At 50.5% G+C, this 15,030-nt stretch overlaps 1 protein-coding gene across 1 annotated transcript in view; it reads right to left on the bottom strand.

Annotated features, from left to right (window-relative positions):
• Positions 1-10: 10 nt before the first annotated feature.
• PRKD2 (protein kinase D2) overlaps positions 11-15,030 on the bottom strand; it is a 29,946-nt gene continuing 14,926 nt past the window's right edge. Inside the window, 10 exon segments of the mRNA XM_024768247.1 lie at positions 11-352; positions 687-772; positions 2,200-2,467; positions 5,937-6,035; positions 10,073-10,170; positions 10,173-10,188; positions 11,065-11,171; positions 11,647-11,719; positions 11,865-11,917; positions 13,384-13,642. Coding sequence (XP_024624015.1) covers positions 140-352; positions 687-772; positions 2,200-2,467; positions 5,937-6,035; positions 10,073-10,170; positions 10,173-10,188; positions 11,065-11,171; positions 11,647-11,719; positions 11,865-11,917; positions 13,384-13,642 — 1,272 coding nt within the window. The 3' untranslated portion in view covers positions 11-139.

The following is a 15,030-nucleotide window of genomic DNA, read 5'->3' as shown; positions in this document are numbered from 1 at the left end:
GCCCCTCCCCCGGCGTGGGTCCAGTTTGGGCTGGAAGCTGCTTCCCCTAGAACAGTTCATCGCTGGGAAGGCGTGGAGGGCCCCTCTCCGAAGACAGGAGGAGAGCATCACGAGGCAGCCAGGTCGGGAGCACGAGGCCTCAGAGGACACTGATGCGCTCGGCCAGCCCCTGCATCTCGTGGTCCCGGGGTGGGAGGCTCCCGCCGCGCTCCCCGTCGGCTGGCAGCCCCGGCCCGGGCAGCGGGTGCTCTGCCACGAACTGCTCCCAGCGCGCATCATCACTCTCGTGCGTGATGTACCGTTCGCCCATCTTCCCCTCCAGCTCTCGGAGGTCCAGCCACGTCTGGTACTCCTGGGCGGAGGAGAACAGGGGTTAGTTTGGGTGCTGCACCAAGGGCAGGCAATAGCGGCCAGAGCTTCGCCCCCATATGATCTGCCCTGCCAGTGAGAAGCCGGGTACGAGGGAAGGTGAAGGCACACCCTTCACAACCTACCCAGCCAATTAGCTCCACCCCCTTCTACAGCCCAGCCAATGGGAAGCTCAGCCACGTTCCACGTCCATGAAAAATGTACCTACCTCCTTCACTACCTTAGCAGCCAGTAAGAGATATGGCTCCACTCCTTCCTCTAACCCAGCCAATGGGCCAGCCCCTCCCACTTCGCTCTCAGCCCCGCCCCTGCATCACCTGTAACCAGGGGTGGCTGAGAGACTTGTCCACGCTGTAGCGCTTGCGCATCTTCACCTGCAGTAGGTTGTTGATGAGGTCGATGGCTGCACCGGAAGGAGAGAGACGGCTCAAGCCCTGCGGGGTGTGGGGCCGTCCCTCCTCCAACAGGACGTCCCTCCTCCTACTAGCCTGCCATCCAGGCCTTCCTTCTTCACTGGCATGAAAGCCTCACCTGCACTAATCACTCACCCACCCATTTCCTCATTAAATTACACATTTATCCCCACCCCTCACGAGGCACACACACCAGATCCTCCATCTCTTCTCCAAGTCTCTACCTCAGTTTCCCCATTCCTATGTCACCTTCATAAGTTTTGTCATACACAAGTACATACAGGATCTTGGCTTGCAGGATCTCACTTCCCCGACCAGGGATTGAGCCTGGGCCACAGCAGTGAAAGCGCGGAGTCCTAACCTCTAGACCAGCAGGGAGCTCCCAAATGATTGTCTTAACTAACCTCCCTCCCACACTTCCTGTCCTCCTGAGCTTCTGGCTTCAGGACCAGCCCCTTGTTCTAACTTATCTAAGGCTTCTTGATGCACCCCAGTATCTTAGCCCTGCCCTTAGCTCACCCTCAGAGTTGGCTTTGCCCCAGAGCCACGGCCTCAGGACTTAATTTTCCCAGGCCCATCTTGAAGTCGGCAGGCGCATCACACTAGCAGGTCACAACGCCACAGCCCCTATGTGCAGAGATCCCAAGATCTGCCTCCATCCCGGCCCCCAACCCCTGCCACCATATGCTTCTCTGAGCTCCACCTGCTCCCAGGTTCCAGGTGTGACTTTGGTCTCAGGGCTGGTCAGTCCTCCTCCTGGACAGCTTCAGAAACCCTCCATGGCCCTGCCCCTCCTCTAGCCATGCCCCTAAACCAGCTCCCTCCATCACTGGATCCAACACCATGGCCCCAGGCCCATCTCCATCCCAGTCACAGACCCAATACCCAGCAAATTAGCCAAGCCCGTGTTTCTTAACCTTGCCCCATGGTCCCACCGCTTCTGCAGGACTAACCCTTTTGGGGTCATAACCCCAAAGACTCCAGGCCCCAGCCAGTGCCCTGGGAGGATCTGTTCCTTCTCTTGGCCACCCCAGCCCGTTGGCTTTCTCAGGTCTAGTCCCTCTCCTGGTCCCACCCTAGACAAGCCAAGTCTTAGCCCCCAAGGCGGCAAGGGTCTGTCTTAGCGCTGCTAGGACACTGCCTTTCCAAATCACATGACCTAGTCTAGGCCTGAGTCTGGGGACCCTGGTTCCATACACCCTCTTGAGTCCCTAGCCCAACGTCACAGGTCCTGGTGCCTCCCTGTTTAAAAGACGGTCCTCCCCATACCCTTGCTCCATCACTAGGCTCCACCCTCATGACACCAGGCTGTTTCTTAGGGCCCAACCCTCCTGCGGCCCCGCCCATTCTTCCCACCATGCCCCCACCAGGGGGCCTCGGCCCTCGCCTCGGCCCAGGGGTCAGGTGAGTCCCACACCTCCCGCTGAGATGCAGCTCCAAGGGCAGGTTGGGTACATGAAGGCAGCGTTCTGAATCTGGTCTTTGATGTCCTCGTCCTCGTTGAAGGGAAACGTGCCACTGAGGCTGACGTACATGATCACGCCCACTGACCACATGTCCAGCGAGCGGTTGTAGCCCTGGTTGAGCAGCACCTCGGGCGCCAGGTAGGCCGGCGTGCCCACCACCGAGCGCCGGAACGACTTCTCGCCGATGATACGCGCGAAGCCGAAGTCACACAGCTTCACCTGCGGAGGCGAAGGGTAGAGGGTCTGAGGGTGTGTGGAGGTCGTGCTTCCCGCCCCTCCGCAAGTGTACCCCACCACGGTATTCCAGACAAACTCGAACGCTGGTTCGAATCCAGGTTCCTCTGTTCACTAGCCGGGTGACCCTGGGCAAGTGACTTCCTCTCTCTGTGCCTCAGTTTCTTCATCTGTACGAGGAGGAGGAGGAGGACGAGGGGGAGCGTCCCAACGCCTGTATCAGAGGGCGGCCGTGAGGATTCCCTGAGTTGATCCATCTAAAGCTCACAGGACAATAAATGCCCGGCATGCAGTGAGGGGTCCATAAAGGTTCCCTGCCACTTGACCTCTGTCACATCGAGCAGGTCTCAACCTCCTCGTGCCTCTGCTTCCTCTTTTGCACAGCGGAGATGCTAACAGTTCCTACTTAAAGGGTAGGGTGTGTGAATTGAAATATATGGAAGATGTTAGGAGCAGCGGCAGGCATAGAGCGAGCCTCGGTGATCTCAGCGGAGGGACCTAACTTCTCCCAGCACGGGTTTTGTCTTCTGGCTTGGCAGCAGCTGCCGCTCAGGCTTCCCTGGGGATTAAGCGGGACCGAACATGTAAATCTCTGACGGTGGTATCCAGACGGTAACAGGTGAGAACTTACCTTGCCCTTGTTGGGGGCAGTCTAGGGTCATGGACAGGCTTTAGAGTCAGCAATATCTGGGTTCAAGGTCCTGTCTGCTGCTTACCAGTCCATGGGCAGCTGCTACCTCTATTCACATACTGTCCCTCCCCTACACAAAACCCTTCTCTGGCTGACTATTGCCCTGAGCCTCTGTTGCCTTCAAAAACAGCCACACCCCAACCCCTGACCCAAATCTCAATGTGACAGCCAAACCACCCTTTCCTAAGATCCTTTGCCCTTTTGACAGACCTTATAATCTTTTCCTTTTCTAAGATTCACCCTTTTCTACCTATCTTACAATGGAATACTTTATGGCCATAAAAAGAAGTGAAGTACTGACACATGCTACAACATAAGTGAACCCTGAAAACATTAACTAAGTGAAAGAAGCCAGTCACAAAGACCACATATTATATTATTGTATATTCCATATATTTAATTCCATTTATATGCAATGCTCAGAACAGACAAATCCGTGGAAAGCAGATTAGTGGTTGTGGGTTGGGGGGATGATGGGACTGGAGGATGTTGGCTAAGAGGTATGAGGTTTCCTTTGTGGTGGTGAAAATATTCCAAAATTGATCGTGGTGATGGTTGCACAGCTCTGAATACATTAAAAGCCACTGAATTGTATACTTTAAATCGGTGAATTGTATAGTATATGCATTATATCTCAATAAAGCTGTTAAAAAAACAAAAGTACAGATCTTTCCACCACAGGGCCTTTGCACAGGCTGTTCCAGCTGCCTAGAACACTTGTCCCCCCAGAAAACTACTCCTTCTTCAGATAGGTTTTCTCTGACTCTCCACTGGGCTATACAGTTACGTGAGCTCATAGAACTGTGTCACGGAACTCATCACAGATATAATTACATTTTTGGGACAATTTGATCAACATTTGCTCTTCCCTCTATGATCTTTGCTGTCCAATATGGTGGCCACTTGCCACATGTGGCTGCTGAGCACATGAATGTGGCAAGTGCAACTGAGGAACTACTTTCTATTTAATTTTAATTAATTTATATTTAAAAAGTGATCCTAGGGACTTCCCTGGCAGTCCAGTGGTCAAGAATCCGCACTTCCACTGCAGGGGGCATGGGTCTGATCCCTGGCTGGGGAACTAAGATCCCACGTGCCGTGCGGTACTGTCAAAAATAAAAAATAAAATAAAAATAAAAAGGGATTCTAGATTTTGTTATTGGAAAACTTTTAAATATGCTTGGAACAACTTGGGTGTGTCAATCTACTTTCCCAACGGTTAATTTTATGAAATCTAAGTACAAAACCGAGTATTTCTGATAGAAATTTAATATCTGAATTGAGATGTGTTGTAAGTGTAAAATACACACCGGATTTGGAACACAGTATGAAAAGAAAGAATATTTCATTAATAATGTTTATGCTGGGACTTCCCTGGTGGTCCAGTGGCTAAGACTCCATGCACCCAGTGCAGGGGGCGTAGGTTCGATCCCTGGTCAGGGAACTAGATCCCACATGCTGCAGCAGAGAGTTCACATGCCGCAACTAAAGATACTGCATGTTGCAACTAAGATCCGGCGCAGCCAAACAAACCAATAAATAAATATACTTTTTTTAATTAAAAAAAACTCAATAATGTTTATGTTGATTGCATGTTGAAATTGTCATATTTAGATATACTAAATAATTATTAAAGTTAATTTCACCAGTTTCTTTTCACTGTTTAAAATGTGCCTACTAGAAAATGTAAAATTACACATATGGTTCACATTATATTTCTAGCGGATATTACTGCTCGAAGTTAGAGCTTCTCATTCACTGCACTATTGACATTAGGGAAAGATAATCCTTTGTTATGGGGCTGTGCACTGTAGGGTGTTTAGATGCCCGTAGCAACTGCCCCCCCCCAAATTTTTTAAACCAGTGGGCATAGAGACGGGGATGTCTCTACTTACCACAGTTCCTAATGCCCCAGCATGGAGCCTGGCACAAAGCAGGCACACAGTAATTTTTAGCTGGTGACCAAAATGAACTTTTAAAATGAAATGAAATAATCACAAAACATAGATAATAAAGCAAAAACTTCACAGGGATGTGGAAGGGCTAAATGAGAACCTGTAACTAAAGGTCCGTAAACACAGTAGGCACACAATCAACTGTAGCTGTTACAATCATCACTCTTGCTTAATCTGGTTCTGCCCCAAGGGGGTTCTCATCGACTAGTCAGAGGCTCATCAAAACTGTTTTCCTAAGAGACCCACAGAAGACATTACCAGTGGCCCCCTCTGATATCTGTTCTCTGCTTCTCCCCTTCATAAAAATCCTGAATTTTTAATGAGCCACATGGTCACCCAGAATGAAAACTACATTTCCCAGTTCCCTTTGCAGCCAACCATGACCACGGGATAAAGTTCCAGTCAATGGGATGTGAGAAGTGCCCCATGCAACTTCAAAGTATTGCCTTAGGGAAGGTAAAGGGTGTATCCATTTCTTCTACCCCATTTCTTTCCTCCCTTCCTCCCACCCCCATTATCTTTTTACAAGTGGGGGCGCGGCAGCAGCACATCATGGACCATGAAGACCAGGCAACACCATAGAGAGGCCAGAACAAGACAGCAGGAGCTGTGGTCCCAACACCATGGAACTGCTTTTTCACCCTCAAAATGCTTATGCTGGACCCTACACGGGCGAGAGACAAGCCTCTATCTCATTTAGGCCATTATCTTGGGTCTCTGTGTCTGAGTAATTATCTTGATTAATACAATCCCCACCCACCACCAGTACTGGATGGACTTCCCCAAATCAGGAGGAGATATGTCTGACCTGAGGAAATGGGTCGGCTGACGCCAGCAACACATTTTCCGGTTTCAAGTCACAGTGGACGATATTCTTGAAGTGAAGGTGTCTCAAAGCCACCAGGATCTGAGGGGAGGCAATGGAGCCAGTAAGAAAGTTAGAAAGGTCCCTGCCCCAAGATTCTGCCCTCAGCAGCCAGCCCTCCACACCCCATCCATGCCCTACTCTGTACCCCTAAAGATGCCCCCCAGCACTAGGGGAGGCACTGGAGCACCAACGAAGAATTTCAAAACTCCAGAACCATTTCCATCATAGATAGGAGTTGGACATACAATTCTAGGAAGGCTGAACTGGAGCAGAGATTTGGGAAGCTCCTGAGACACTTTGGCATGTGGATCAGGATGAAAAAGTGCTATGAATAAAGCAGTGGCTTTCAAGGAGGTACTATTGTGTGATTCCATTTTAAAAAAAATATTTTTCAGCCATTAAAAAAATGGAAACAATACAAACAATACCAACATGACATGTTATAAATTAAACGTAACACCTTTAAGAGGTGGGGGGATTGTAGAGCCAGCCTACCAAGGTAGCAAACCTGGCTCCACACTTACTAGCCTGTTGCCTAGGGCAAGTCTCTTAACCTCTCCGGGTCTCAGTTTTCTCACCTGTAAAATGGGGGTAATAGCAGTACCCATCCTCATGGGTTGCTGTGAGCTTTAAGTGAGTTGAGGCATATAGAGTGCTTAGGGCAGTGTCTGGCAGAGAGCAAGCACTCCATGTGAGCTGTTAGTATCGTTGCTGTTTTTAGTTATTATTCTTGTGGTGGTCTGTTAGCAGACATATTCCTGTGAGTGTTTCAAATAAAACTTTTCCTGCTGTATCTATTAATTCAAGAGTATTCTATGATGGCAAGGTGAGCTGACTTAAAAAAAAACAAAACCAAAAAACTGTTACCATCTGTTACCACTAATCTGTGGGAGCCATGATTTTCCTTGATTCTAGGTAACCCAAACAAAATGCCAAATACACCAGAAGTACAGAGTGATATAAGCATGAAGTTGTAATCTATATCTTAGAACTGAAGTATTTGTACTTTCTCATTGTTTTTGCTGGATGATTTTCGAGAAGGAAATGCTATTTGAAAGCTACTGCTGAGGTCCAAGCTCCTCATTCTACAGAAAGGGAGACTGAGATCCAAAGACGTATATGGACATCCTCTTCTACTGATCTTCAGTTTTTTTATTTTTCCAACCCCTAGTAAATGTGGTGAACAGAAAGTGCAGATTGGAAGCTAGACAGACCCAGGTTCAAACCTTGGCCAGACTGCTACCTAGCGATGTGACCTTGTAGCTGTGTGACCCTGGGCAAGACCTAGGAACCTCCCTCCACCTCAGTTTCCTCATCTGTAAGATGTGGATTATAGTAATACCTACCTCAAAGGTGGTTGTGAAGCCTATAAGTTCATGAGGTATAGGGCTTAGCACAGGACTTGGGGTGGGGCAGGCAAGAGGCAAAAAGCAGAAATCTGCAAAGGGAAAGAGAAAGAGAGAGAAGAGCACAGGCAAAAAGAGAGGAAGAGATGAAAGACCAGAAAGAGAAACTGCCTCAGTTGCTGAAGGCAGGCCGTTTCCTCTCCCCACCTGAAGTCTGGATGAGCCTGCCTCAGTGGGTTTCTAACCCCACCCTGCAAGTCAGCCTGACAAAGGCACACAGCTTGGGAGAGCAAGGGTGCTGGGCCTGGAGAAACGAAGCCAGCACAGGGGACTTTGCAACCAACAGAGAACATGTCCCAGAATCAGGTGTGGAACCAGCCAGGTGGGAAGATCCTTCTAGGAAGGCTGTGAAACCCAGAAAATGAAAGTAAACCATGAACAAAATAAAGAGGAAAAGAAATACTGGGATTAGAGATGGGTACAACACAAGCAGCAAAGATCCAGGGTCCTTCATATACAAAGAGCTCTTACAATTCAATAAGAATAATCCAATTGAAAAATGGGCAAAGAGTGCATAAAGCACAGGCCAATAAACATGTGAACATATGCTCAACTTCACCCAAAATTTTTAAACCAGCAAATGAAGCCACATGTAGTATTATTCTTCCACCTTTAAAACTGATGATTGGGCTTCCCTGGTGGCACAGTGGTTATGAGTCTGCCTGCCAATGCAGGGGACATGGGTTCAAGCCCTGATCCAGGAAGATCCCACATGCCGCAGAGCAACTAAGCCAGTGCACCACAACTACTGGGCCTGCACTCTAGAGCCCACGAGCCACAACTACTGAGCTCACGTGCCACAACAACTGACGCCTGCATACCTAGAGCCCGTGCTCAGCAACAAGAGAAGCCACTGCAATGGTAAGCCCACGTACCGCCAGGAAGAGTAGCCCCCACTCGCCACAACTAGAGAAAGCCCACCCGCGGCAATGAAGACCCAATGCAGCCAAAAATAAATAAAAAACATTAAAAAAAAAAAAAAAAGACTGGTGATTATATTGGGAATTCCCTGGCTGTCCAGTGGTTAGGACTAGGTGTTTTTACTGCTGTGGCCTGGGTTCAATCCCTGGTTGGGGAACTAAGATCCTGCAAGCCATGCAGCATGGCAAACAAACAAACAAAAAGCCTGGTGATTATATTATCCAGAGTTAGTCAGGAGTGAGAAAATAGACACCCTCAAACTTTGTTGGTGAGAACAAAGATTGAAGGAGGTTTTAGAGGACTTCCCTGGTGGCACAGTGGTTAAGAATCTGCCTGCCAATGCAGGGGACGTGGGTTCGATCCCTGGTCCAGGAAGATCCTGGTGCAACTAAGCCCATTCGCCACAACTACTGAAGCCCGTGCGCCTAGAGCCAGAGCTCCGCAACAAGAGAAGCCACCGCAATGAGAAGCCTGCGCGCAGCCATGAAGACCCAACGCAGCCAAAAATGAACAAATTTATTTTAAAAAAAAGAAAGAGGTTTTAGAGAATAACCAGGCAACACCTTTTTTAAAAATTTAAAGCACATTTCCCTGGGCTCGGGAGTCTACTCTTCGAAATGTATTCTATTGAAATTCTGCCACCAGAACCTGTCGACGTTTGTAGACAAATGTTCACATGATGTTGTTTGCAGTAGTGGAATAGTGAAACCAACTACATGCTCAGCAACTGGGGAATTTGGTGATATCCGTCATGGGGCGCAATTAAGAAAAAGAGGCGGTTCTGCTAACTACACACTGAAATAGAACAGTCTTCCAGAAGCACTGTTAAAGTGAAAGTAAGAAGCAGAACACCGTAGCGTTTATATGTGAAATCGATTAAAATGCATGCACTTGTGCACGTGTACACACAGACAAATAACACAAATTAGTTCGACTTTACTCAGTAGAAGCACAGCTCCCAGGTTTAAATCCCACCAGCTGTGTGACCCTGGGCAAGTTACTTATAAGGTCCCTGAGCCTCAGTAAAATGGGAGTAGTAATAACCACTACCGCATAGGTGGCTATGAAGATTAAACGAACGAAAACAGTGCCTGGCATAGAGTAAGTGCTCAATAAAGTTTAGTGACCACGTTATTTATCATCCTCATTATCAGCATCCCCCCTCCCAGCCCCGCCCACTCCGGGGGATCACTGTCCAGGGCTGGGGCTATTTTGGTCACCGCTGTGTCCTCACACTGCCCAGTATGGCCAGGCACAGTGGTTCAGGCAGTGTTTGTTGAACCATTTAATAAATGAATGAATGAATGAGCTCCTCAGAGAAAGGCCTCTCTCCCCTTCCTTGTTTCTTCATGAATAAAGTCAGGCCCAGTGAACCTGGCTCATTATATAAAGTAATAAAAAATATAAAATGATAATCATTTATTATTTTTCTATAATAATAGTTATTAGTACTACTCTATTATTTTCTACTTATTATCCTATTATGTTTCTATTGTTATTACTCTATTATTATTCTATTAACTGTTCTATTATAATCTATTATAATTTAAAAAGTATCACTCTATTACTTTCTCTATGATTGTTATTATTACTCTATTATTACGTTTTCTATTACTCGCTATTATGACTCCCACCCAAGGTCTGCCTGCCCTTCGGGGGGCACACGGCACATGCGCGTCTTGCAGGGCAGGTGGGGAGCCTGGGCGGGGAGGCTGGCGTTGGGCGGGGCAGTGGGCGGGGCAGGCGCACCTGGGTGATGAGGAACTTGGTGAGGCGCTCAGGCAGCCGGCCCTTCTCGCTGGAGAGGATCATCTCCAGCATGTCCCCGTGCAGCTTCTCCATCACCTCCCCGGGTGCCGCAGACTCTAGGGTGGGTGGGGTGGGAGCGAGGGCGGGGGTCAGAACCCAGGTCACCCGCAAACTTGAGACCCTAGAGGGCAAGCCATAGGAGCAGGCAGACGACAAACAAGACAGATATCCCCGGAGGGTCGGCTGTTCCTTCCCTGGGGGTGCCATTGGGGGAGGGGAAAGGGCTTCCACAGCCCCAGACAGAACCACCCCTCCAGCGCCACCAAGTGTCCAGAAGGATCTTTACATCATGAAATTCTGGTGAAGGTCCAGGGTTGTGGGAACAAGAGAAGGGGAGCGTGGAGAAATGGGAATGAGCTTTGTACATCTGTATCTTTTAAATCCCTGCCCTCCTTCCCTTCCCCAGCCCTTGCCTAGCTGAACCCCATCTCTCCCACCCAGGTCCCCACCCAGCCTCCTCCCTGGGGTCCAGGTTCCAGCCCCACACCTTTTCCCCCTACCCTCCAATAGCAGCCAGAGGGATCTTTCAAAAGTTCACATCTGACCCTGTCCCTTCCTTGCTCAAAATCCTTCCATGGCTCCCCAGCACCCTCAGGAGAAAGCCCATAGGGTGTGACCCCCAGCCTCCCCCCTAGCCTCACCACCCACCACCTTTCTTCACATAAACCATCTAGTAACCTTGACCTCCTTCTAGTTCCTAGAAGACTTCGTGTTCCCTCTCACCTCTGGACCTTTGCACGGGTTGGTCCCTCTGCTCAGAATACCGTCTCTACCCCTTCAGTCTCAACATGCATGGTGCCTCCGCTAGGAAGCCTTCCCTGACTATCCCCAGACTGGAGGAAGTGGCAAGGGGGCAAAGGAGGAAGTGGGAAGGGAAGGCCCTTCCTGGGTGGGGAGGGGGGCAGAGCTGGACCACAGATCTCAGGGGTCACCTGCAGAATGGCTACTTCGTTCCGGAGTTGGCTCTCCTGCTTGGTGGGGAAACGCAGTTTGTCGATGACCTTTACTGCCACGTCCCGGCCTGTCTTCCGGTGCTTTCCTGGGCAGGGGGTAGGGGAGATGGGGGATGAGGGGAGCAGAACCTTCCAGTCCTGGCAAGAGGAAGGCCCCACCAGAGGGACACAGCCGGAATTGGGCAGAGGTGGATGAAAGGCCATCATGGGGGCTCTGAGGGGTCCCCAGGAGAGATGCGAGGGGTGGGGGGCCCTGGGAATAAAGGTGGAAAGTAAAGACAGAGCTCCGAGGAGGGGAATCTATAACATGGGAAACTAGATATATAACCAATCAGAATCTAGCATCTAGCTCTGTGGCCAATCAGCATAGAGTTTACCTTCCCTATTAATAACGGGAGAAAAGTCATTGGCCTTTCCCAGTGAGAAAAGGCGAGCCTGCAACCATCTGCCCCCAGGATCTAGCTTTCTAATCAGCTAGAAAAAGTGGTGAGCATGCAGGCAATCACAGGGAAGGTCTGGGCTCAAGACCCCTTTCTGGGTCAGCTCTTGAGGCATCCTTACCGCCATAGACCACTCCAAACTGGCCCGAGCCCAGCACCTCATCCGGGAAGATCTGGTAGACAGTGGCAATGTCCTGCAGGGTGGGGACAGGGAGGGTCAGGGGTGCAAATGGAGATGGGGAGGTCAAGGAGACTAGGAGGGTGGGAGAGCTTGGAGGCTGTTTGGGAGTGGGAGGGGGAACACATCCTCGGGGCTGTGGGATGCGGGCAGGGTCTCACCACATTCTCTTGGATCTGGCTGTTAGACACAGAGATGCTCAGAGAAGCTTGTCCTGGGGAGAGGGGGAGGCGGAGGTGAGGGGACCCCAGGCTCAAGATCACGTTCACCCATAACTCCACCCTCTGGAGCCAGTAGTCAGGCTACTGGCTGACTTGTCCACTAAGAACCTCAGTTTCCTCCTCTGGAAGAATGGAAACCATAAAAAGACCTCTCTCCTAGGGCCAGTGAGAGGAGGAAACGAGACAGGAGCTCAAAAAGTGAGGCCATGAATGAGTTCACAGAGCATTTCACTCTGTGATCTCAGCACCAAGCGGTGATCCCATTTTACAGAGGAGGAAACTGAGGCTCAGTGGGAAACTCCAAACTGACTCCAGCATCTTCCCCTGCATTTGCCCCACTACTGATCCAACCAAGGTCAGACATTTCCAAAGTCTTGATCCTTCTGCCATTTGAACATCTGTCCCCTCCCTGAGGAACATCCGGCCCTCGCCCCTCAGCCTCCTCCCTGGTCTCCCTGCCCTGTTCTGCCCTCTCCTATTCTCCCTCCATAAGGAAGCCAGAGGGCTCTTGCTGAAGCACAAACCTGACTCCATCCTTCCCCTGCTCAAAACCCTGCCATGGCCCCCCAGTGCCCTGAGGAGGAAGGCCGAGGCCCTTAAAACAAGCAGAGTTTGTGTGTATTCCCGACGTGCTGGCCTCCTTGCTGGGCCTCCGATACAGCAAGTTCTCTCCTATCTCTGGGCCTTTGCATTTGCTGTTTCCTCTGCCAGGAATGGTCTTTCCCTCGTTGTGGACTTAGTTAAATCCTCCTCATCTCTCAGCTCAAATGTTACTCCTGGGGCCATGTCAGATTCCTTTAGCACATGTTCTACGTCCCACTTGTCTTTCATCCAGGACGGCTTGATGAATGTCTGTTACTCACCCTCGACTATGAGCTCCATAAGGCGGGAACCTGGGACTCCCTGATCATCCTTTGCCTCTGCGTGAAAGGATTTCCCACTTCCTTTCCCTTCATTTCACCCCTCTTCAACCTCCAGGTCTTAGCTCACATGTTGCCTCCTTCAGGAAGCCCTCCGGGACACCCAGGCTGGGTTAGTCACCCCCTCTGAGCTCCCACAGCCCTCTGGCTCCCCTATCCCAGCCCTGCCCACTCTGAGTCATCACTGTCTGGGAACAGGTCTGTCTTCCCTACTGGACCAGGAAGGCAGGTCCTGAGCTGTCTTGGTCATAGCGGTGCCCCCAGCATTATCCAGCACAGGCCAGGCACAAAGGAGCATGAATCAAAAAGTCTGAACTCACAGTTTGGCGGAGTTGGCACCCCTGGGAAAAGACTCAGAAAGGGAAAGTAACATGCCCAAGACTGTGCGTTAGGTCTAGGGCTTAATGATTTAGACCCAGGCCTGCTGAGTCCAGAAGCTACATTCTCCACTCTGACATTCCCTGGCTCTTCCCTTCTCCAGGATCCCACCCAAGCCCTCCAAGACCCATCCTCCCAGGGACCCAGGGTGGGGGACTTACTGTGGGGCACATGGCCTGGGGCACTGGGTGCATCCTGGAGGATGACAGGCATCAGGGCCTGGCGGATGGCTGTTTCCCAGCCCCGGGCAGTCTCGGCCCCCTGCCCGCTGGGCCCCCCTGGGGCCCCGCCAGGGGTTTCGCCCACAAAGTAGGTGGTGTTGGCAGTGACAATCTCGAAGCAGTGTGGGTTGGTGCCTGGTGGCACAAGGCTGAAGTTCTGGGCAGGCTCCACGGCGAGGATTTCAGACAGTGGAATTTCCTGGCAGGACACAGAGCCAGCACCCGTGAGGGCTCCAGGCTGACCCTGGGGCTCTCCACTTACTCAGGTGAGCACACAGAACCCAGTGTCATTGCAGAAGGGGCTGGTTTGCATGGAGGGGTCAGGAAAGGCCTCCTGGTGGAAGTTACATTGAAGCAGAGATCGGAAAGGTAAGAAGAGGCCAGCTGGTGGAGGAGTGGGTGGAGCATGTGCAAAGGTCCTGAGGTAGAAAAGGCTTGTGTTCAAGGAACATGTCGTATCCCCATTACATGGATGGTGCCTGGCACACAGTAGGCATGCCATGTTTGATGAACTAATAAAGGATAAAAATAAAATAAATAAATAAATAAATGAAATCAGGCTAGGGCCAGGCCTCATGGGCCTCATGGGCCACAGGGAGGGGCCTGAGCTTTGTCTCCAGGGCCTTGGGGAGCCACAGAAGGGTTTAGTGCAAGGTGGGGAGTAGTTCTCTCTGGCTGTGTGTGGAGGGTGGATGGGAGAGGATGGGACTGACATAGGAGACCAGGAAGGAGGCAGAGGGGACCCTGGGAGGAGAGAGCGTACAGTGTCTATGGGGAGGAAAAAGAGTGTGCTTTGAAAAGTGTTGAAAGACAAAGGAAGGGAGGATGAAAAGAAGGAAAGAGTGAGAAAGAGAGACAGACTTATGTAGCCAATAAAACTAGGAGACAGAGACGTTGTGGTGGGGATGGTATTTTAGATAAAGTGGCTTGAGGAAGACGGGAAGGATAAGAAGGAAGCAGCCATGGGAAGGGTAAGGAAGATGCTCCAGAGTAGGTAAACAGCGAGGTGTCTGGGTTTTATTCCAAGGGCAGTGGGAGCCATTGGAAGCTTGTGATGGTTTTAATGGACTCCTCTGGCTGCTGCGTGGGAAAAGACTGAGGACAAGGGCAGAAGAAGGACCGTGGAGGAGACTGGCTGGAATGCAGCGCTGGCATGGGAGGCACACAATGAATGAACACAAAGAAAGAATTCAATAAATTAATTATAAAGCTATAATGATAACACACTTATAGTTACTGGGAGTTTAACGGAGCTTAACACACGCCTGGCCCTAAACTAATTGCTCCACCTAGATTATCTCTTTGAATTCTGGCATCAGCCCTGAGGCGAGGACTATTCTTTGAGGCCTTTTACAGGTGAGACACGTGGGGTGCAGAGAGGTGAGGTAACTTGCTTGGATCCCCCAGCTGGAAAGTGATGGAGCTGAGATCAAACACGGGGGAGGGCATCCAGGTGGGCGACACTTGCTGATGGGATGGAAGCGGGCAAGCAGGGGTGGGCAGAGAGTGTGATTCGCAGGTGTTTGCCTGAAGCAACTGGGAGAGGAGGGGAGAAGATAGTGGACAAAGAGGAGAGGTCTGGGGGAT

This window comes from Neophocaena asiaeorientalis, unplaced genomic scaffold, assembly GCF_003031525.2.
Source record: "Neophocaena asiaeorientalis asiaeorientalis breed wild unplaced genomic scaffold, Neophocaena_asiaeorientalis_V1.1 scaffold629, whole genome shotgun sequence".
NCBI lineage: Eukaryota > Metazoa > Chordata > Mammalia > Artiodactyla > Phocoenidae > Neophocaena > Neophocaena asiaeorientalis.
The sequence above is the reverse complement of the archived record's forward strand: the minus strand, read 5'-3'. Positions and strand labels throughout refer to the sequence as shown.